Source organism: Triplophysa rosa, linkage group LG14 (genome assembly GCF_024868665.1).
Source record: "Triplophysa rosa linkage group LG14, Trosa_1v2, whole genome shotgun sequence".
NCBI classification, from domain to species: Eukaryota; Metazoa; Chordata; class Actinopteri; order Cypriniformes; family Nemacheilidae; genus Triplophysa; species Triplophysa rosa.
This window is the reverse complement of record NC_079903.1, coordinates 18,657,994-18,680,533: the sequence shown is the minus strand read 5'-3', so window position 1 is coordinate 18,680,533 and position 22,540 is coordinate 18,657,994. Positions and strand designations below refer to the sequence as shown.

At 39.3% G+C, this 22,540-nt stretch overlaps 2 protein-coding genes across 4 annotated transcripts in view; one reads left to right on the top strand and one right to left on the bottom strand.

The window, feature by feature from the left end:
• Positions 1-17,586, bottom strand: part of atm (ATM serine/threonine kinase) — a 46,035-nt gene extending 28,449 nt beyond the window's left edge. The window contains exons 1-26 of one of the 3 annotated variants that reach the window (XM_057351162.1): positions 17,230-17,586; positions 16,974-17,116; positions 15,955-16,076; positions 15,718-15,863; positions 15,253-15,417; positions 14,865-15,030; positions 14,542-14,780; positions 12,911-13,080; positions 12,134-12,306; positions 11,624-11,980; positions 10,349-10,552; positions 9,673-9,774; positions 8,079-8,295; positions 7,528-7,659; positions 7,331-7,456; positions 6,385-6,477; positions 6,065-6,257; positions 5,729-5,919; positions 5,230-5,312; positions 4,517-4,681; positions 1,971-2,046; positions 1,618-1,739; positions 1,406-1,520; positions 704-874; positions 449-624; positions 58-301 (exon numbers count right to left, since the gene is read on the bottom strand). In XM_057351162.1, the coding sequence (XP_057207145.1) occupies positions 58-301; positions 449-624; positions 704-874; positions 1,406-1,520; positions 1,618-1,739; positions 1,971-2,046; positions 4,517-4,681; positions 5,230-5,312; positions 5,729-5,919; positions 6,065-6,257; positions 6,385-6,477; positions 7,331-7,456; positions 7,528-7,659; positions 8,079-8,295; positions 9,673-9,774; positions 10,349-10,552; positions 11,624-11,980; positions 12,134-12,306; positions 12,911-13,080; positions 14,542-14,780; positions 14,865-15,030; positions 15,253-15,417; positions 15,718-15,863; positions 15,955-16,076; positions 16,974-17,051 (4,026 nt within the window). In that variant the 5' untranslated portion in view covers positions 17,052-17,116; positions 17,230-17,586. The remainder of the gene's footprint in view (positions 1-57; positions 302-448; positions 625-703; positions 875-1,405; positions 1,521-1,617; positions 1,740-1,970; positions 2,047-4,516; positions 4,682-5,229; positions 5,313-5,728; positions 5,920-6,064; positions 6,258-6,384; positions 6,478-7,330; positions 7,457-7,527; positions 7,660-8,078; positions 8,296-9,672; positions 9,775-10,348; positions 10,553-11,623; positions 11,981-12,133; positions 12,307-12,910; positions 13,081-14,541; positions 14,781-14,864; positions 15,031-15,252; positions 15,418-15,717; positions 15,864-15,954; positions 16,077-16,973; positions 17,117-17,229) is intronic. The other 2 variants (XM_057351166.1, XM_057351167.1) reach the window with 2 other exon arrangements.
• Positions 17,587-18,079: 493 nt separating this feature from the next.
• nop53 (NOP53 ribosome biogenesis factor) lies at positions 18,080-22,236 on the top strand. The gene is made up of 12 exons (XM_057351179.1): positions 18,080-18,296; positions 18,524-18,600; positions 18,680-18,773; positions 19,210-19,415; positions 19,502-19,557; positions 19,666-19,761; positions 19,853-19,951; positions 20,267-20,455; positions 20,535-20,710; positions 20,934-21,000; positions 21,084-21,160; positions 21,275-22,236. The coding sequence occupies exons 1-12, from the start codon at positions 18,091-18,093 to the stop codon at positions 21,333-21,335; spliced, it is 1,404 nt and encodes a 467-aa protein (XP_057207162.1). The 5' UTR covers positions 18,080-18,090; the 3' UTR covers positions 21,336-22,236.
• Positions 22,237-22,540: the final 304 nt, after the last annotated feature.

The window sequence follows — 22,540 nt, the reverse complement described above, 5'->3', positions numbered from 1 at the left end:
CACCCTGTTGTAAAGCGTTAGCAAAAAAAGATTAACCAGTGTTATCTATATCCTCACCTGTTTTCCCAGGCAGTTGCTGTCTTTCAGTAAATCATACACCCTGTGGGCTTTCTCTCTCTGTTGGGCCACCTGAGCTTCTTGCCCAGCGAGGGCGAAATGTGGCAGTATGTTCACCATGATCTTGGAGAAGCAGTTAGCCAGCAGTTGCTTCCAGTCCTGACGAAGATGATCGCCGATAGATCTCACCTCCTCAAAGTCATTCAGAAAGACCAGGTGTGGGATCAGCACATTGTAGGAAGACCTGAAAGCGATAAGAAATAAATGATAGCTCGCTCCGGAGCGCTTCATATGAAATGTCCTCTTCTATTTCAAAACCTTGTTGGTTTTGATGAGATTTGCCCAGAGGTGAATCAGAATTGCAAAACAAACTCCAACCTCACACCAATACCTGTAAAACTCTTCCAGATCTCTGTAGCCCATCAGCGTGTGGGGGAAGGACTGTAGCGTGTAGCGCGAGTCGGCTTGTGTCTGGTTAAGCCACTCAGCCACCAGGTAATACAGGTGTGAATGAATCAAACTTTCAGGGTCCTTGTACCCAAGCGCTCGAGACACTCCCCTCAGCACCTGCAAACGGGGAAAGCGTTTCAATTCACATTGAATCCCGTCTAAAAGGCAACATCTGGCGTGACGTTCTTAGCTGTACCTTTGTGATGAGCTGTTGGTCAATGGCGTTCTCTTTGTAGGACTGCAAAAGAGCAAACAGGGCTTGCTTCTCGCACACGGGGCTGCAGGACATCACCAGTGAGAGGCTCTTTAACAAGGTCGCTCGTCGATTAAAAGTCTCATCGGACTCGTCTTCGGGAGAACAGTTTCTCTGTAGTGCATGATGAATTTTCAAAATGTATGCAAATTTCTGGAATATTTTAACCCGTTTTATTGTGAAAGTCAGTTTTAAAGGAGTAGTTCACATTCGAAATGAAAATTCTGTCATCGTTTACTTGCCCTCTCGTCATTTCAAACCTGTTTGACTTTCTTCCGCACAACGCAAAAGAAGATATTTTGAAGAACGTTGTTAACAGCCCCCCCATTCACTTGCATTGGTTACAATAGAAGTTAATGGGGGGCTGTGCTGTTCTGTTACCAACATTCTTCAAAATATCTTCTTTTGTGTTCTGCAGAAGAAAGAAAGTCATACAGGTTTGAAATGACGAGAGGGCGTGTAAATGATGACAGAATTTTCATTTTGAAGGTGAACTACTCCTTTAAAGGTTGAATTCAACATCATTGTTATATGGTACAGACTTCAAATCTTGTAAAAAAAAAAAAAAGATTTCTAAATGATTAGAGTTAACCTTTTGTTTTTAAATTTGCAGCTATCTTTAAATAAAGGTTTGAAAGAGTTTACCTGACCCCTTATTCGCTCCTGAGCCTTAAGGTAAATGTTCTCAAATGCCATCTGCTGACTCTTCAGAGGAAGCATCGTCTTCTCTCCACCATCCTCTCTTTTTATAAGAAACAGTCTAGAATTTAAAAACGATGGATCGTTAGGTTCATTTGAAATAGGTTTTTGGAGAGAGAGAGAGAGAGAGCCCCTAGGGGTTTCAGTGGAAAACCCACCTCTCCACAGACAGCGCTGCCAGCATGCACACATGATGATGGGGATCTGCCAAAAGAACCACAGATGCCGGTAGCTTCTCCTCCCTCACGTTTAGGACTGACCACTTACAGCACGGGTCCGCCTTACAAACAAATGAACAATGATACAAAGCAAGCACACAGCCAAACAACGACAAAACTTTACAATATACATAAACATACCCAATCAAGGTCATTACAGTTTTATTCTTAGCTTTGCAAAAATTTGCAACGTGATTTTATTTCTAAGTTTTATGTCATTACAAGCTGGCTTTGTTGTGTTACTCAATTACTCTATAAATAGTCATTTTACCTTCATCCTGAATCATTCTTACCTCTAACAAAGCCAGTAAACACTGCGCCAGCGCTGCCATCACAGCTGAGGTGCATTTGCCAGATTTACCCAAGATACTGCAAAGACGAAATGTGTCAAAACATGTGTGAAATTAGAGAAAGAAACAAATTCGAGGGGTAAATTGAAATATGACATGGCGATAACTCCGATTCCTATTGGTTCCTTGGGACAAAATCTATTACAATTAGTCACAAGACACGTGAGAACCAATGAGATTTGAAGTTATAGACGTGTCACCATATTTAAATTTACTGCTTTTCTGTGTTTCTTTTGATTTCAATTTCACTCAAAAATATTAAAGGGGTCATATGGCGCGAATACGTGTTTTTCTGTGTCTTTGGTGTGTTATAAGTTGCCCATGCATGTATTAGACACGTAAAATTGCAAAAATTGAACAAAAGATGCATTCTATCTAAAAGCGAATGCTCACCCAGACCTGCCTGAAACGCCTCGTGTAACCACACCCCCACAAATCTATGTCAGTTCGTGGTATGATTTGACTAAGACCACCCAAATGTATACGCAAGTATACATTGTATACGCATATACAAAATGTATATGCAAGTATACACCCAGGAAGCCCCACCCGCCGAAACCGCGCAGGTCCAACCCGGTCCCATTCCGCGATCGACAACAGACAACAGAGGAACAACCAGGGAAAAATAGTAATGGCATAATTAACTTTATTCCTCTGTTGTCCGACATCGAACCACAAAACAAGACCAACAAGACCAGACCCACACAGTCCCAACAAATGAAACGCCCTGAACCACAACCAACAAGCCCCCCCACTCCCCACAAACACCCACCCAGCAACCTCCACTACGCACTGGTTAACTGGCCAATCATAGCACACCTCGCGTTTCAGAGCGATGAGTTTTGTCAAAAATCTGCGCGTTTCAGAGAGGCGGGGCAAAGAGGAGATACAAACATGCACGGTATGAGAAAAATACAGTGTTTTTGAACCTTAAATCGTGTATACACATTGCATTACATCTAAAACAAACCATAATATTCGTTTTAGCCCTGTCAATTGACCCCTTTAATGGTTTTCTATCACAAACATATCGTTTGACATTTATGGAATAATTTGGATTGCTGTTATAATGGATGTTTGTGCGTTTTGGAGCTTCAACATTTCGAGTACCAAGTAACATAAATGACAGCATTTTAATTAGGGCTGGGTTTTGAGACCATTTTGGCGATTCAATTCGATTCATATTTATATGGTTTCAAATCGATTCGATTCGATTCACTATCAATTACTTATCAGTATTTCATTTAAAATATTAGTTTTGCTGACATGAAATACATATTAAAATATATAACTGAAACCTCCTACTCAGCTAAATGAATGAAATACACATTCACGGGTTTGTTTTGAATGACTTTTTAGTTTTATTTTGAGTAACCAAACATTACTGTAAAAAAATTAACACATTGTAAATGCGCAACAGTGAAATCATGAACAACTTGAAACATGTTTAAAGGGGCGATTTAACGCTGTTTCATGCATTCTGACTTCATTACACTGTTAAACGTACTGGCTTCTCATGGTCAACTTGTCAAAAAACGAGTTGGGCGTATGATGTAGTATTTCTGTGATTGATAAACTCCCACAAGGTTCGTATGTTTCGGAAAGTTTTTTTCGAACATGAAAAAACATTACGTAGCAACTTTTCTTAGTCCCTTTTTGGGCAATTCTCCCAGAAAAGCACGCCGACGGCAACATGAAAGAAATAGCCTGCCCATGTGTCAACCGACGAACGTTAGGAAGACCCGCTTACCATCAAGGTTGGCTGTGCTGCGTCAAGATTGGCTGCGCTGTGGGCCTGCAGCTGCAGCTTGTTACTCTTGCAATAGTGAGAGAAGTTGAGGTGTGTTTGTTCACAGCATTTCAGTGATGAATGTTATATAAACAGTGGATATAACGCTGGATTTGCAGATCATTTGAAATTGATAGCGCGGTCCCCAGTGCTATAAGATGCCAGACATGAACCGCACGCGGTAAGTCAAACTGAGTCATACGTCTGTGTTTTGTTGGCAATCGGCGCGCACGTGCATAATGTAAACAACACAAACTTAAAGTGAATCAACAGTCATGCAGGGATAATGCGATGATGTATTGTGTACTCGTGATTTAGTTTCTTCCTCCCGTATACCCCCAGGACGTCGTCTGTTTTCGGAAATAATCGTACAGCTGTATCTGTCCTTTATAAATGTGAAAAAAACTAAATACTCTTCGAAGATACGAAGTATGCAATACTACTCTATAGGTACTCAAGATTAATATGAGATTGGGATTTCCCGAATCGATATTGTTTCTTTAAATTGAAGATCGATTAAAATCGAAGAATCTATATTTTTAACCCAGCCCTAATTTGAATACACTGATTTGTTTGTGTTCATCTGAAGAAAGGAAGTCTTATACATTTAGGATGGCATGAGGTGGATAAATGTTAAGAGAATATTCTATTTTGAGTGAACCATTTCTTGGTGGCATCAGAGGGAAGGTGTGCTCCTCACCAGAAACCTGACATAACCTGAAGCAGAGCTCCACGCACATGTGCCATCTCATCTTCCTGCTCGATCTCAGGTGCCATGCGGCCCGAACAACTGATGGCTGGGATTAAAGCAAACAAGATGGCAGCACACACTTCCTGGTCTTGCCGATAGAGAGAACAAACATCACTGCGAGAGAAATGGAAAAGAATTTATAAAAATCGGAAAAAATTGGAACTCTTACAGCAGCAACTCTTAGGGTGTGTTCACATATGCCGTGTTTGGTTCGATTAAAACGAACTCTGGTGCGATTGCTCCATTAGTGCGGTTTATTTGTGTAAGTGTGAACGCTGCCACCCGAACACAGGTGCGCACCAAACAAGTGGACCGAGACCGCTGAAAAGATGGGTCTCGGTCCACTATAAAACAAACCAAGAACAGGAAGTGATAATAATAGACGAACCGAAAATCAAGTGGTTTGGTAATAAAAAAGGAGTGTTTATTAGATCTGTGCTTGCGCATGTACGGAGGAATTCCTGGAGCAGTTTTGACTGCTTTAAACACTACATGAGGTCTTCGTGAGTTACCGCATTGCTAAAAATACCCTCATATGCGCAGCGAACCAGGACTAAATTTTTATTTATTTTTTGGTCCGGACCAAAAGAACCGAACTACAAACATGAACGCACCCTAAGCATTAGTCATCTTAGCGAAGAACTTGAGTAAAGTTTTCCTACGCCAGAGGACTGAGAAGAGCATCCCATTCTTCAGGAGCCAGAGATGCGACCTCAGCTGGAAGTTTCTTCAGCAAAGTGAGATACTACAAAACAAAACAAAGACTTGGATACGTGACATCAAAAATTATTCCAATACGGTATATTACACACATTCCTTCTTCCCACTAAACAAGTGTCGAATTCGTCACATTTCAACATCTTAAAGGAGTGAAAATTCTGTCTGCGTTTACTCGCCCTCTTGTCATTTCAAACCTGTATGACTTTCTTTCTTCCGCAGAACACAAAAGAAGATATTTTGAAGAATGTTGTTAACAGCCCCCCGTTCGCTTGCATTGTTTACAATAGAAGTGAATGGGGGGCTGTGCTGTTCTCTTACCGACATTTTTCAAAATATCTTCTTTTGTGTTCTGCGGAAGAAAGAAAGTCATTCAGGTTTGAAACGTAACCTCCTTTAAGTCAGCACATTAACAACGCATCTAATACATGTGAATATAATCACCATGTTGAGGTGTAGCGGTTGAGAGAAGTCTGTGAGGTCCAGCAGTTTCAGCAGCTTGCGTTGTGTGTCCACAGGTTTAAAAGAGAACCCGCCGTTAAGCTCCGAGGACGCACACAGTGACAAGAATCCAAGCACAGACAGGAAGGCTAAGTCCTGGTTAGCTAAATGCTCGGATAAAGCGCTCTTTGCCCCTGTGATCAAACACAAAAAACATTCAATTAACCGACAAAGAGAGTACACAATTTGTAATATGGCGATGGTTTGGTTTTTCAGAAAACATACTAAACAATACCATCGTTTGCAAGGTGTGACGATCGAGGTACTGAAAGGCATTACCTGTGCTGAACTTTGAATCCCCAGCTTCTTCATTATGCTGGTTCGGTCTGGAGGTGCTGTGGTGTGGTCCATCTCCATCTTCAAACAGGTCAATTTCCTCCTGATACTCCGTTTGGGTCCTGCTCACATCCACGTCTTCATCCACTGGCTCGTTCTCCATGACCGCGCTGTCTTTTTTACCTGAGTTACTCAGCTGTGGATGTAAAAGGTTTGCATCGGTTGACTCGTTCAGAAGTAGATAAACAACAGGTAGCATGGTATTCATTTGGTTCTATGTAAAAGAAAAACATCAGTGTTTGCGAGTACAATTAAAGTCTTACCAACTGCTTCGATAGATCACCCAGATCATTCAACAACCTCGCAGGCAGTGTCTTCATGAATAAATTGCGAGAGACGCTGTAAACGTTGTCCTCCTAGGAAAGAACAGTGGCATACGCAACGACTCGCAAAAAAGAAATACGTTTCATTTTTCAATATTTTACCATTCGTACTTAAAGGGATACTCTCCAAAAACATGAAAATTCTGTCATCGTTTAGTCACCCTCGTCATTTCAAAGCTGTACACTGCAAAAAATTACATTCTTACATTCTTGTTTTTAATGAAAATATCGAAAACTTCTTAAAGCAATATACAATTACTTGACAAGAAAAGTGACCTAAGATATTTGGTCTTGTTTTATGAAAAAGAATGTAATAATTAAGCAAGTTCATGGTAAAAACAAGCAAAAAAATCTGTCCATGGGGTGAGAAAAATAAACTTGACCTTTTTCTCAAGTACCTAATTCAAGTTTATTTTTCTCACCCCATTTTTGTTTGTTTTTACCATAAACTTACTTCATTCTTATATTATCTTTCATAAAACAAGACCAAACATCTTAGGTCACTTTTCTTGTCAAGTAATTTTATTTTGCTTTAAGAATGTTTAGATATTCGTTCTACAAAACAAGACAAAGACACTTCGTAAGAATGTCATTTTTGCAGTGTATGACTTTCTTTCTTCCGCAGAACACAAAAGACGACATTTTGAAGAAAGTCGGTAACCCAACAGCGCCGGAACTCATTGACTTCTATTGTTTGGACACAAAACCAATGCAAGTGAATGGGGGCCACCGCTGTTCGGTTGCCAACGTTCTTCAAAATATCTTCTTTTGTGTTCTGCGGAAGAAGAGGCTGAGTATACGATTTTCCTTTTTGGGTGAACTATCACTTTAAGAACAAAAGTTTGTAATGAGGTGAAATACTTGATTTTAAATATAACTATCTTACCTTTTCTCTTTTGCTGACACTATCTGAGCACAGCTGCATGACAGATTGAATTGTTGCGATGGTGTCATTCTCTGCAAGTTTGCTCTTCACTGTCGATACGTAATGACTAAATTCTTGAACCAGTGCCTACAAAGAAACAAAATATGTAAACGTTGCTCCCTATTTTAAATAGTGAAAAGAAACAACACGAATCTGACCTTGGCTTTGAGGAAGAGTGGAGAGTGACAGGCCTGTTCTTCTGTGAGAAGCCCGATACACACGTATGCTGAGAGAACTCCGGTCAGCAGAAACCCACAGCGTAACACACACTCATGAGGAGCGTTCACACCCTGTGCAGTTTCAATAAGATACACAACTATGATCGCAGCTCGCTTGCATTCAGACACAACGGGTCCATATTTCTTTGAAACTATTGTTTGTCTCTTCACCCCTAATTCTGTCGGGACCACTGTCGTCAATTATTTAACGATAGCATATATTTAGTTTGGTGGAATGAAACTGTTCTGGGCAAACTCTCTGCCCGTCCATGCAGCCTTGCAATACATGTCCCCACACCTGGGGAACCAGAACAGTTCCTGACTGCAATTAATTGCAATGTCATGTAACTAATTAGATCAAAAGTTTGAATCGCTTGACAGCCGTAGTTATTTTATAATACATAAAACTCTGAATAAAGAATAAGTCAAGAAAACGTTTGATGTTAGTGACCCTAATGGTTTACTGTAATATACTATGACACTATACTCACATCAGGAGAGTAGCAGTTAAAGAGTTGCTCAGTCACAGACAGAAGACTCTGCTCCAGTTTGGTCCTGAGAGTCTGAATAACAGTGAACTGTGGCTTGTCTAAACAAACACTTTCTCCCCGAGCTTTTACTGTAGAGCAGTGAGGCGTGTCGTCAAAACTGAACTGCAGATACAGACTCTCCACCTCCCCTAAACTTTCTTTCTCCTCTGTGTGGACACTAGAAGCAGAGACGCCGTATAGGAATTGAAACAAAGATCTTATATTACACTTGTTCACGTAAAGTAAGGATAGCAGTAAATCTGAGTGCAGGCCACAGCTATAGTTGATATTTATCAAACGTACAATAAGGTGACCAGACGTGCCTGTTCCCGGGGACACCGCCTGCACAGGATTTCGGCTGCGTCCTCCGGAAGTCCCGTTTCCGGGGATGCAGGAATGCAAAATGTGTTCGGCGTGTCATGTGTGAATCTATGTGCATCAAGCATCATGTCAAAATACGTGCCTCCTGCAGACGTGTCGATTGGGTTTATGGTAAAAGAGACGCTTGCGTTTGCTAGATGCTCGCTTAGTCTCATGTGTAATCAGAGTTAAGTGTTAAGTGAGTGTCTTGCGAGTATCTCTTGAATGCGAGTGTCTCTTTTATCATAAACCCCTTCGACACGTCAGCACCAGGCACGTATTCTGACATGATGCGCAACGCAGATAGGTTCACATGGCGCGCCGAACACATATTTTGCATTCCTGCATCCCCGGAAAGGCGACGTCCTCCGGAGGACGCAGCCAACATCCTGTGCAGGAGGTGTCCCCGGGAACAGGCACGTCTGGTCACCTTACTGTACAAACTTGACAACATTATTCAGAAACAAAGTGTGTGAAACAAAATAGATGCAACAATGATAATAAACATGTCAAGTATTGTCAGTTAATTTGTAATATAATGACACTAGAAAGAGAAGTTAAATCAGTGGTTCTCAAACGTTTTCGTTGTAAGGCCCCCTTTGTGTAGAGTGCATCGCTTTGCGGCCCCCCAAATAAAGACTTATAATCTTAAATTTAACATTTTTATTTAAACAAAAACATATTCGGTTATACAATGCTGAAACATCAATTCTTTTGTCTGGTGGTCTTATTTTTCTGATGTTTGATTGCATAAAATCTATGATCAATTTCTATATTTCATAAAATGCCACAAAATCTGTGGCCCCCTGGATCCATCTCGGGGGCCCCCAGTTTGAGAACTACTGAGTTAAAGCATATGTGTGTGTATCATCAAAGATATGAATATTAACAAGATGTCACTGCCATTGAAATGAACGGGGAGGAATGCAACGCTCAATATGGCCGCCCTAGCGAAGCTTTGCGCATGCGTAGTATCTACGGCAACATGAAAAATTATGTTTTTTAAGTGCAGTTTGATCATAGGAAACAAACGTTATGGTACACTTTACGTCATTTTTAAATATGTCGTTTAATTGAGCGATTGTAGAAATATCTTGTTTGAATTACGTAATAACTGCCCGGAGGCACGTTGTCAAACATGGCCGCCGAGTGGCACGACTTCCCTAAACGGACTTTGGTATCGTGCAGTACTCACCTCTCAGACAACAGACTGCCCATCAGAAACACCACACCTGCCCTGCTGTCTTTAAGTGTCAAAGACACCAAAATTCTAGGAATGAGGTGCAGTGGGAAATCCCTAAAAACACAAAAACAACGTTAACATTCACAGTAGTTTGTATCATTTCTGAAGAAAAATGTGCGTGCCGTTGGCCGGCCTGATGCTGAGATGTTAAAGGAATAGTTCACTGGCTAACAGTCATTTGAGCTTTCACGAGAGTTAAGTTCTGCCTGACCTTTGACCTTGTGCATGACGTAATTCATGTGTAAAGAATGAATGCATCTCGCAGAAAGCAAGGAATCGCACTACGCAGAACTGTTTACAACAGAGGAGAACAAACATTGTACAAAAGTACATGTACATGTATAACTGCTATGATGTTCTAGGTGCTTGTTGGCATGTTGATGTTTTGTTCCTAAGGTGTTCTGGGTGGTTCCCCCCAAAACCGCACACCCCAAGATACAGTAGATCAGCCATAGATATGACTTTTTATGACAACTGTGCATTTTATCGCCCAATTAATTGATTGTTTGTTTAAACAGGAAGTAGCAAAAACACATGCCACTGGTTAAACCAGAAGTTGAAACGTTTTGAACAGAGCCTCCGAGTCAGAATGTGTGATTCACATGAGCGTGATATAGAGATGTCTGACCTGGTGATAATGAGGTGAGGTCTACAGTTGTCCTCCGTCTCCTCGCTCTGTTCATTCATGAGCAGCCAGCTGATGATGGAGTCTCTGAGGGTGGGCATCTCTCCACCCGTCTCCATGTGAAGGCCACTGGTAAAGTCACTGCTGTGAACACTGTTAGGAATGGAGTGCTTCAACAGAGCCTGCGCAAGGCAGAGGGTACTAGTGCTGAGGAGATGAACAACAACAACAAAAAACATCAGCTGCAGTTTCCAAACAATAACTTTGAATATTTCAAGTTAAATACAACTAAGAGTAAAGTTTGTAAGTTTAGTGCCACTAGTATTATCAAACACGTTTTCTAAATACTTGGCCCTTCCATTGGTCAGCTAAAGTTGAAAAAGACATTGTAGAAATATGCAATACACTTTTTAAATTAGCATATAATTTATTTAAAAACTGTACAATACAGGAGAAATCGGCACCTTGTGCAAAAATTTAAATGTTAGAAAGCACAGATTATTATTTTGTAACTTTTCGGTTACATTTTTTTTTACCTTTTGTTGCTAATTTTGTCACATTGTTCAGTTCTCTGTGTACATTTTAATATTTATGTTCACTTAAAAGAGGTGCAGATAGGAGAAAGAATTTTAATACCTAAATTTACGACATGCAAAAAGGGTAAGACTTAGTATTTCTTTTAAATATTTATTTTTAAAGAACCTCTTTTAAGTAAATTTAAATACTGTATTACTGAACAATGTGACCAAATTAAAAGTAAAAAAAATAACTGGAAAGTTAAAAATAATCTGTGCTTCCTAACATTTAAATATCAAAATGTTTTAGTTTCTCTATTTTTTATTTGGCATCTAACATCCTCAAACTTTTATGGGCCATCTAACCTTTATAATATTTTTTATTGTAATATAGTTCCTATATTTTTTTATTTTAATTCTAAAAATGTGAAATATATGCAATTTTACATTTCAGTTCATATATTGTTTATTTGCCATCTAACAGTCATCCATTTTGTTATTTTAATATAATCAAGATGTAAGTTTATGCAATGTAGCGACTACTTCAATGAGTGTTTGGTAACGCATGATAGCAGCATTTTATGTTATTAAAAAGTCAAAATAGAATGCTTAAACAGCCTAAGCTTAAAAGCTGTTTTAAAATAATTATATAAAAAAACTTTAATGGTCAATTCTGTCAACACACCTAACTTTAACTATTTACAGTATACTCTACACATCCTTTCAGTGATGAAAGTTTAACAAAAAAAAAGAAAAAACTCACAGAGAAGGTTTGCAAACAGCCCCAGAGAAGACTTTCCAGAACTCTCTATCAACCGGCACCAGGGATTCTTGCACCATGGTACGCAACAGTTCCAGACACAGAGTCCCGGTCTGAGCTGAACCGACTCCTCGCAGAGCCAGTGCCCAAACTTTGCCCCACAGACGGCTGAGTTCAGCAGAGTGACATGAGGCATGGCAGAGCGCCACCTCCCTCAGACAGCGCAGGACATACGGTCCTCTCTCTCCCCGTCGATGCTGTTCACCCTGGAGCTGGCACAGTAACCCCAGCAGAGGCACGAGCTCATCGGCCGGCAAAATGGAGGGGTACTTTGATATCAGGGCGGCTGTGACCTGTAACCTGTCGGTGGACAGAATGAGATTCGGTGCTGATAACGTACTACTTCAAGGCACAGTCCTCCATTCTTTGACATTTTTCGAGGGCATTATTATCAAAGTGTGATATAATCTAAAGATAAAAAAATGATGCTTTAATGTTGCAATTAAACCGTACCAGGGTATCATATCGAAGTCGCTAAGGTGGGGTTGCAGCTTCGATCGAATCACCTCCCAGTTTGCCAACGGTTGCTCAATTCGCCTGCGCTTGCAGCTCTGGGGACTGTCTCGCTGAGTATCCCGATACAGAGATGATGTCGCTACCTGAACATGAGTGCCTTGACTAAACAACTACAGACGACACACATTTACAATTACTGATTCAAATAATAATCATTTTCAAACATGAAATAAAAACCCATAATATAGTGCACAGTGATGTGTTAAAGGGATAGTTCAGCCAAAAATTTAACTTCTCTCACTCTCTTGCCATTGCAGGTGTATGTGTGTTCCCTTTCTTCCATTTGTTTACATGGATACACACATTGATCATGAAACAAACAAACATATCATTTTTTCTCTCACAAACAAACTGTTTAGCTTCAAAAGTTTCAGCATTTACGAATACATTATTAAAATCAAACATCGTCACTGTTAACATTAGTTAATGCACCTTGAACTAACATGAATAACTGTTTTGACATGAATTAACATTAATAAGGATTAATAAATGCTGAAAAACTAAATTGTTCATTGTTATCTAATGTTAGCTAATGCATTTACTAATGTTAACCAATAGCACATTATTGTAAAGTATTACCCAGAATATTTATATTTGGGTGAACTATTTTAAGATGCTGTGTAATGTGGCATACTGTCTCCATTATATTCCTAATCACTGTCATCCACAGGACCTGTGATATGTGACCTGTGATTGAACATCAACATAAATCACCTGGTGGCAGACATCAGCCGTCAGCTCAATGAGGTTTTCTTTGACGGCTATGTGACGAGAGCCTGTGGCGTATTTTCCTCTGCTGCCAATCTGACCGATCTCACTGATGAGGGCTTCACAAAGGGTATAGAGCTGACCCTGCCATCTGACCCAGTCCTCCGCATGGGCACCTGTGCCAACAAAGCATCTTGGTAAAATCTTTATAGAAAGATGCTACGGGCAATGAGAATATCACTTTGTGGAAAATACTGTATCTTTTCAGGGCTGGGCGATATATCGTGCAATTCTTATGCTCAGTTTCCTCCATGAATTACTGTTAAATGCCGCAACATCCGAAAGCCAGAGGGCGCTCTCGCGCAGAAACACCGAATATGGGACACAGAAGAAGAACGATTTAAATGACAGTGGTGATATTCTATCGCTGTTCTTCGAACCTTTTCAGCTATTTTCATGATAATAAAGTATATTTATAGTGAATATGTTTGACGAGTGTTGCTTTTTCAAATGCACGTTATAGCTATCACGATTATTAAATAATAGTCTCATCGCGATTGTTTCAGATCCTCGCAATTATTGCACATCTCTATAGAAGACACTAGGGGGAGCTGTAGTGCATCTGCACATTTTATTGTATATATTGTAACTAAAGCATGGTAATACTTGTAAAATGTACCACCACAACACAATCACTTAAAAGAAAACTAAAGCATATACCATAAAAATAACCTGCAGTACAATTTAATATTATTTCAGTGTGAAAACCAGTCTACCAAAATCTCATTAACATAGAAGTAAACTTTTATTGTAGTCTTGCAAGTGAGAAAAAAACAGACTAGAAGCTTTTCTATGACTGATAGCATTTTAATGGTGGCTTCAATTCACTCCTGATCAATTTACAGGTATTTGGCGGTTGTATTATTGACAGGTAGAAGCCTAAACCTTAAGTATGATGACCCAATTTTTTCCTATGCTTTCCAAGAAAAAGAACAGTCTTTATATTCAGAACAATATGGTCGTTTCAAAGCTGAATAAAAAATGTATGAGAATTAAAATTCAAAGCTCTAAAACAGACAATTAATCGTCATAATCGCAATGATTTATTAGACAATTAATCGTCAGCCAAATTTCATAATCGTGACAACCCTAATGCACGTTATAAACGATTCAATCTCGTAGTGGTTTTAGATTGAGCAGTACTTGCTACTGATCAAAGAGCCGTAGTTCACGGAAGAGCTGTGCATAAAACCGAGAATCGATTTAGACCTGTATAATAAGTGTGAATCACGATATATTCAAAGCTAAACATGCATTTTTGTTTGACTATCTTAATGCGAAATGAGAAGTTTTAATGCAGTGGACCATGACTTTTCCGTTTCCTTCATGTGTAAAAATGACAACTGCTAAACAGTCCTGTACACTGTTAAATGCACTTGCAAATATTTATCCAAGTGCTATATCCTAAATGTTCAGTCAAATATCTATCTTCCTAAAGCCTTAACAATGTATGAACTCATATAAATTAGGTCAAGTAGCCTACATTGAAAATTCAGGCAGTTTTCAATTTTACACTTTCACAAATAATCTCCGTCTTCCAAAACGAGACGTATTGTAAACTGCTGTTGTTTCAGTACCTGTCTCAGGAGTCTTGGCCCCTTTGGGATGATGAACGCAGATCTGAAGGTAGAAAAACTTCACTAACTCTTCCTTGAGCACTGAACTGGGTCTCATCTGCGTATAAACATACAGCATAGACGACAGAACTTCTTCACCCACAGCGCACACTCGTTTCCTGCTGGACAGAACCACTGAATTTAGAAACACGTTTGCAGCAGTTACCAGATTCTCCAGTACCATCAGCTGCTTTTCGGCCCTGAGGAGGGACATCACAAACAAGTTGGATATATGTTACAAAAATAACGTAAAACCTTTAAATGACCAAAAACAAGTGACAAACCTGGTGTTGCTTAGAGCCCTTTGGAAAAACTTAAAGAGACTGTGGGATAACCCCTCAGTCTGAAGACAACAGCCCTGAACCACGGTGTAGATTATCCGACTCACTTGGACTCTATTAATATACTTGGAGCTTTTATTGAAAAGCCCACAATACAAATCCAACAGACCTGCACCACAAATATATAAAAATGATTAAAAAAAGTTTCAAACAAAGCACAAATGTTTGTTTTTTCAGACTACCCTACTATTGTAGCCCTATTTAAATGACCAAGAGACATTTTTATAACACAAATATGGCTTGTTCTTGGTGTTCAGTAGTATCTTTATATTCTCACAGTATATGCATTTCATGGGATCAAATCCGATCATCTAGCCATTGAGCTACTTACTGTGCCACTGTTGCTGGTTCATCTCACACCAGTATTTTCTAACCGATAAGATGTTCTTCAAGAGAATAGAGCTGTAGTCTTCGCCATACGCCGCACAGCTGAACGGACTCTGTAGGACCTCCACCACGTGGGACATCAACTCACCACACTTTAACTTTGGACCACCTGAGGAATAGATGAGACTTTTCAAACCTTTTCGAACAAGTCGGTCAACTGTGTTTCCTGGCTGGGCAAGCTTGTTAGGGTGGTCTGGTTTGATGATTTTTAAAATCTGTTTTAAGAAGTTCCAGCTAGCTGGCTCACCAGGCTGGTTTAAGCCATTTTTCATAAGCAAAAATTATATTTCATGTTATTTTAAATGTGAGTGTAATTCTTATTTGAATATAGATTTAAAAAACGAACCAAACAACAACCCTCATACTATTCTAAATGGCAACCGAGTACCAGTTATAGCTCAGACATTACGTTGATTGGCACATTTGATGAAAAACTTCATCAAGCTGCTGATTTCCTGCATTTTTTTCTGCCGGTTGGCCTGCGTGGTGGCGGAAACGTTGGCTTTTCCCGATTGCAAGAGCTCGGTCTCTTTCTGAAGAAACCTCTGCAGGAATCTATAAAGCAGCACAAATAGAATTATTATTGTGAGACATTAAAAGCAGAACACGTTTACAGTGGATGTGGAAAGAAAGGAATATAACGGACCGGAAAACAGCATCCCAGGTGAGTTGTTTAGAGCCCTTGGATGCTCTGCATCCAGACAAACGATCAAGTTCCTCGAGCGTGCCCGGCGCACGAATGAGTCTCCTGAACCGATCCACCTCTTTCTGAAAGAGACAAAACCGTGCTCTGATGCATTTTGACAGTTTTATTTCCAACAAAAAATAGTCCATGATATTTAGTCAGTGCCATAAATATGTGTGTCTGGCTTACCAAGTTAGTTTATTTATTAATTAATTATTAAATTCAAAACAAAATATTAAAATAAACGAAGAGTTTGGTTCCAAAACGAGATAACTCAGTTAAAAAATAAATAAATCAGGTTTTTTATTGTGTTAGTCAGCTGTATTTTTTTTGTTATTCTGGTTTATATCAAAACAAACCACTGCAGTTTGATTGATATTAATTGGAAGGCAAACTAAAAAAATGATTTAGTTTTTCTTTTAAACGGAGTTATCTCATTCTGGAACCAAACTCTTACAGAAATTAAACATGAACTGTTAATACATATAAGAGCTGGTATTTTTCTGAATGCATTGACTGTTATGTCAACAATACCTGTATAATTTTAATGTTTATTTCAAGCTTCAAAAATATGTTTGAACCCCAGACTTAATATAGTTTTGGTCTACACAGCATATCAATTTAGTTAAAATTTCTACAGATGGTATTTAAAATGATTATAAATATAGTCGTGCTTCTTATGTTGTGTGTATTACACTTTGTGTAATTTACAGTAAAAATGAAATGCACTTTAAAAACAACACTTACAGCAGTAATAAGAAATTCCACTTAAATTCTAGGTTTTAAATTTAAATTCAAAGTTCAAAGCAAGTTTTCACATTTCAAATTTAGAAAATACAAAATTTGAAAACTTCTAAACGGTTCACAACCCTGTCGTACAAAATTATCAACTGTTACTGACGCATGTGTCACATTTAGCAGTGATTTATGTGCTTGTTTACGTCAATCAGATCTGGTTAAAGATTAAATGTCACACACACCTTTCTCTCTGTAGCTTTATCATTGTCTAGTCCTCGACAGCACACTAACAGCTCGTGCAGCACCAGACTCATTGTCATTCAGAGGAGACGATTCATCAGGTGTGTATTGACAACAAAATGTACAGTGATCAGTTTGACAAGTGCTGCAAAACAAACATAATCCGGCGTCAAAACTAATAATCCTACCAAAGCACAGAGGATACACGCGTCATGTAAAATGTACGTTTATAAAAGTTTCCCCGCTGTTTTTGCTTACAGTAATATATTTATCATCCTCTTGTTTTACTTTCACTCATCCCCGCAGTAGCTCCTCTGTGCCCATGCGACAGACCCGCCTTCTACTCTTCTGGCTTCCACTCCTGCTGCTTGAGAGCCGCATTAAGTTTTCATTACTGCCAACTAACGGACGGTGAAGCGACAAAGCTAAAACAAGACTACAACAACGCCCCTTTTAAGGAAAGTCTACGCACTCGGCGTGAATTGGGGAAGACAAATATCACTAAACCGCTGGCTTAGATCACATTAAAACAACATATTTGGGCTCGCGTATACAATGTAACATCAAATGTACGACACATTTTATTGCTAAAACTCAATTTGAGGTAAAAAAGCGCCCTTTCCCAGGATGCGCATGCGCAAATGTGGACCGAGCTTCGCACACCGTGTACATATCTCCGCCCCCAGAGAATAATTAGTCTTTAACGATACACGATTGGCTCCTTTTACTGGAAGGCGGGTCCTTCTTCCCTACAGCAGCAATTGACAAGGACTTTTAAATAATAATTTTATAGGATGATGCGGTAAATTTACTTGTTTCCCAGGTACCAATCCTTGGTATTTATCGTTTGAAATTTAACTAAATGAATGTCTCTCTAAAGTTTGAATGAACCGTAATAAACTCAATAATATGCTTTCAGAGCCCCTGTAAAAACGTCCAATATTTGCTACTTTCGGGAATATTCGGAGTTCGCTACAAGTTAAGATCAATCGATTGCACTTGTGGCATAGTGTAATGTTTTCTCTGACAAAAAAATACTTGTATATTAAAATAAAAGTCACTGTGACTTATTAGTATTCATGACGTTCTACTTAGTTTCTCCGCCTTTTTAATTCCATCATGGCGGCTGCCAGAAGACACAAGCGCGTGGCAGCTTCTCAACCAGGATTTTTGCCTCTTAAAGCGGATTTAGATGGAAACATTGCGGACATCAAACGGAGAAAACGTGTAAACAAAAACAGGAAAAAGAACTGGAACAAATACAGTGATATTCATGATGTGGAGGACTTTCTGGATGACGTGCGGCTTCAGGAGAGAGCCACAGGGTAAGTGAACAGATGTGCACTGCAGCGATTTAATTAAAATAAAGATAAATGACGGTCACGAATTAATTTGTGTTTTACTTTGAAGTACATCGGTCAATGCATTCTGTGTAGGGTTAAAGAGGTGATGATCACGTGGTTGTTGGGCAGTTTGACGAGACCCCTTGTGGGACCTATTAACAAACAAACTTTGGATGTTCGATTAATTTTATCTCGACGTTTTTCCACAGTGGGTTGATATCTGAAAAACCTGATGACAGCCTCTTCTTTGTAGACTTGGGTGAAAAAGAAAAAGACACTCGACCACGTAAGTTGAAATTAAGTGAACATGGTGCTTATTGCCTTCATCTCAAAGTCTAACCACAACCATTCCTCTCTGTTATTAGAAGAAGAAGAAACCGTCAAGAAGTCTAGAAGTTCAAAGCCACTGCGGATAGATCTAATTCTTCGGCCTGCCTCTCACATACAAGCACCAAAGAAGTAAGTGCAGTATGTAACCTGCATCCTTCTCTTAGTGTCCACACTGGCTTGTTTCAACGTTAACTCCTGCCCGTTGATGATCACATCCTTGCGCTCCCAGTATTTCTTTGGGAATGTGAAGATACTTAATGGAACCTGGGGGGCTGTTGTGTGAACGGCGCTCCAGGATCTGAGGGCATTAGGGCTGCTGAACTTATCTGTTATGATCCGACACGTTATTTCTAATTTATAACCACTGATATCAACACAACACTGCTCTAAACTTAACTGAAATGTTGTATTTTATTTATCATTCAGAATTGAACAAAAAATAGCTCATTGCTTAAAATAGTTTTGGGTGTGAAAAGGTCTGTCTAAATTGTTTTGCCTAAACAGGCCAGTTTGTTCAACCCCAGCACATTATACAACATCACATGATTCTTGTACTGTTTTTCAGTATATTAGCCTTCCAGCAGCCCAACGCTAAAAAGCAGCGGCGCATTGCCGAGAAAGCAGCAAAGTTGGCGGCCATAGGCGTGGTGCCACGCAGAGAAAGACTTCTTCAGCTCCGCAGGGCTGCTGCCACCACCAGAGTCCCTGTTAAAGAAAATCCAGCCTGTAATAATCCACAGACACCTTTTTATGACCTGTGGAGTGCAGGCAGTGAGTAGAGCTCATTTCACCTCCCATACGTTTTTTCTCATGCGACCCATTGGTTTATTAAAGAATCTTGTCTTTATGTCCAACAGCACCAGAAACAGCAGATCCCTACTACCTCGAACAGACTAAGAAAAAGCGTGTCAGGGTAAGCACCTTATTTTTTAGGATCTAATTAATCGTGATCGTTGTTGTGGTCTTGACAGATTTATTACCAGTCATTATTGCGATTCATTTGTTTTCTTTTCACCTACAGAGACCAAGTAAACTGAATGAGAAGCCCTCTGTTCTTCCTGCAGTTGAGATTATCGCTCCTGGAGCTTCATACAACCCAGACTTCTTTTCTCACCAGGTAAAAAATGCAGCCGACTTATTCTACATTATGTATACGTGTTATGTTGATAATTCAGGTTATCATAAAATTACCGTGTATGTGTGAATAGGAGCTGCTCCGTGAAGCGCATAAGGTGGAAGTCAAGAAGCTAAAGGAGGAGGAAAAATTGCAGCGACAATTGGCTGTGAATGGAGAAATTGCAACTGAGGTACAAACGCAACACTAAAACTTGACCTAACCAGGTGCAATGCCACTTATTTTATTATTCTTGGTTTGTCATATTCAGTTATGTCTATAACAAATTATTAGCCAGTAGCCAAATGCTTTAGTTGAAACTGGCAACCCGAGTCACGATTTTTAAATGACTGTAACTTTTACCACAGTTTCACTTTACATTGGTTTAAACGGGTCTCAAATGTAATGTTGATTTTAACATGGGAGTGAGATGATTCATTGCCTGGTTAAGGCAACTTTTTCGTGTTGATTTCTACTGTGAATGCAGATTTGGTTTTTTTGTGTGTAGGAGAGCACCTTTAATGAGCAGGTGGAAGGTTTGATTGAAGAAGAAGAAGAAGAGGAGGAGGAGGAGGAGGAGGAGACGGAACAAAAGCAGCCGGAGGAGGAGACCGAGGACACAGCTGTCGGACCGTCTGCAACTCAAAAAAAGAAAACCGAGAAACAGAGGAAGAAAGAGAAAGCAGAAAGGATAAAGGTAAGTGGACTTGCTGCATAAGCAAGTGCCGCCTGAGTTTTTTGTTTCATATTTCACATCTTTCGATTCATTTTTACAGGAGTTGCAAAAGAAAGCTGAGCGTCAGGTGATTGACAGGAGGCAACAGTTGTTCCAGCTGCGATCTATCCATGCCAACCTGAAAAAACAGGAACAGGTGACAAAGATGAGACGGACTCAGCGGAAGGCCAATCAGGAGGCGGAGAAAAGCATGCCACGTCGACTGGGCAGACTCAAGTCAGTTCTCTAACCTTATGCTTTGCTTACACGTCTTTTGAGTGACAGTTTTTATTCACCTATGCTCTAGTTGTCCTTTTTAGTGTAGTGAAGTGTCTTCCTGAGAACAAGCTTAAAGTTCAACAAATAGTTTCTTGTTTTTTAATTTTTTTTACAAAGGATCTGTTTTGCATAAATAAATGTCTAAAGCTGTAAGCTAACGCTCTGTGATTTATTGCCATAGGTTCCAGACACCTGATCTGGATGTGCAGTTGAGCGATGAGCTTCCCGGCTCTCTTCGCAGTCTAAAGGTTTGTTTGTTGGTTTGCTTTTGTCTGTTTTATGCTGTCAGTTGAGTTCTAGTTTTTAAAATGTGCATGTGTTTTTGTTGCAGCCAGAGGGCAGCATCCTCAAAGACAGATTTAAGAGCTTCCAGAAGAGAAACCTGATTGAGCCCAGAGAGAGGGCCAAGTACGTTCAACGTTTTATTCTATATTTGCTATGGTTTGTAATGAGACTATTCAGTGCTTTGTTTTATTTTTGTTCTTAAAAATAATACTTTTCCCCCCCAAATCATCTTTTCAGATTTAAGAGGAGAATCAAGGTGAAGTACACAGAAAAGAGGGCATTCAGGGAGATAAAGTGACTGTCACAATACTCCCACAGTGGAGCAAACTATGACAACATAACGTGCTGTGCTGCTCACAGAACAATCAAAATAAATTACTTGGATTCTAAAATTACTTGATACTTTGTTGCATTTATTGCGTGTGTTTCTAAAAATATGTAAACTTGTATTGTCTGTTTGTTTAGTGATACATTATTATGAGTAGGAATTGGTAGTTAAAAAACACATTTTATTAAAGGTGCCGGTTTTGGTTTATGCTCCAGTTCTCCTGCCAAACGGTCTGGCTCAAATCAATGCGGATACTATGGAATGCGGATTAGATACACCGGGATGAATTACTGCGGCAAAATACAGCCGAGTGCTTTGGGTGAAATATATTGTATTTTACATTGCTATGCATTGCTATTTCATTTTCAATATGACAAATGTACATGAAGTTTTATCTTCTTGGCTTGTTAATTGGTCAGCCTTGAGGGTTTAAGAAAATCTGTGCAAATTTGTTAAAAATGCCATTGATGTTATTTCAAGAAAAGCCATGTAATTAGACATAATGGCCTGGTTTCGCAGACAAAGCTTAGTTTAAGCCAGGACTATGCCTTAGTTTAATTTGAATATTTAAGTCCCTTTAGAAAAAAAACATTACTGGTGTGCATCTTGACACAAAACATTGGAACTAATATATTTTAAGATATGCCAGGGCAAGTTATTTTCACTTAAGACAGCTAAAACATTCATTTTAGTCTTGGACCAGGCTCAAAAAATTTAATGAGGCCGTTTAGGAACAACATAGTCAGCTTTTATCAATGGACTTACAGTATAGGCCATATATAGCATGCAATGTGCAGAATGCTGTAATTTACTACAATTTGATGTAACATAACCAGGCTTTGTATATAAAATAAAAATAAATATGTACTCTTCCCTTCAAATGACAGGTTTATGCAATTCATTTAATCCAATGTTTTATTGCATTGATGAGAATTGCTTTGACCTTACACGTCTCAATGCACTAATGGCTTCTTTACATATTGCACATTGAGATCAATATTCAATTTTTCATCAAAATGATTGCCTCAAGGTTTTATTCTGTCATAGGGATCAGTCCAACCAAAACCAAGACACACTGCTTACAATATCCCACAATGCAATGTGCTGCACTTCAAATGTGATGATTACTAGTAGTTTCGTTTGCAACTCACTCTTTTTATATTGTGATGGGCCGC

Bases quoted from the DNA above. Each gene is read 5' to 3' on its own strand.
- nop53 (XM_057351179.1), top strand. From the start codon at position 18,091: ATGGCGGCTGCCAGAAGACACAAGCGCGTGGCAGCTTCTCAACCAGGA. The intron at 19,952-20,266 runs GTACAAACGCAA...TTTTGTGTGTAG, and splicing joins ATGGAGAAATTGCAACTGAG to GAGAGCACCTTTAATGAGCA. The intron at 21,001-21,083 runs GTTTGTTTGTTG...TTTTTGTTGCAG, and splicing joins GCTCTCTTCGCAGTCTAAAG to CCAGAGGGCAGCATCCTCAA.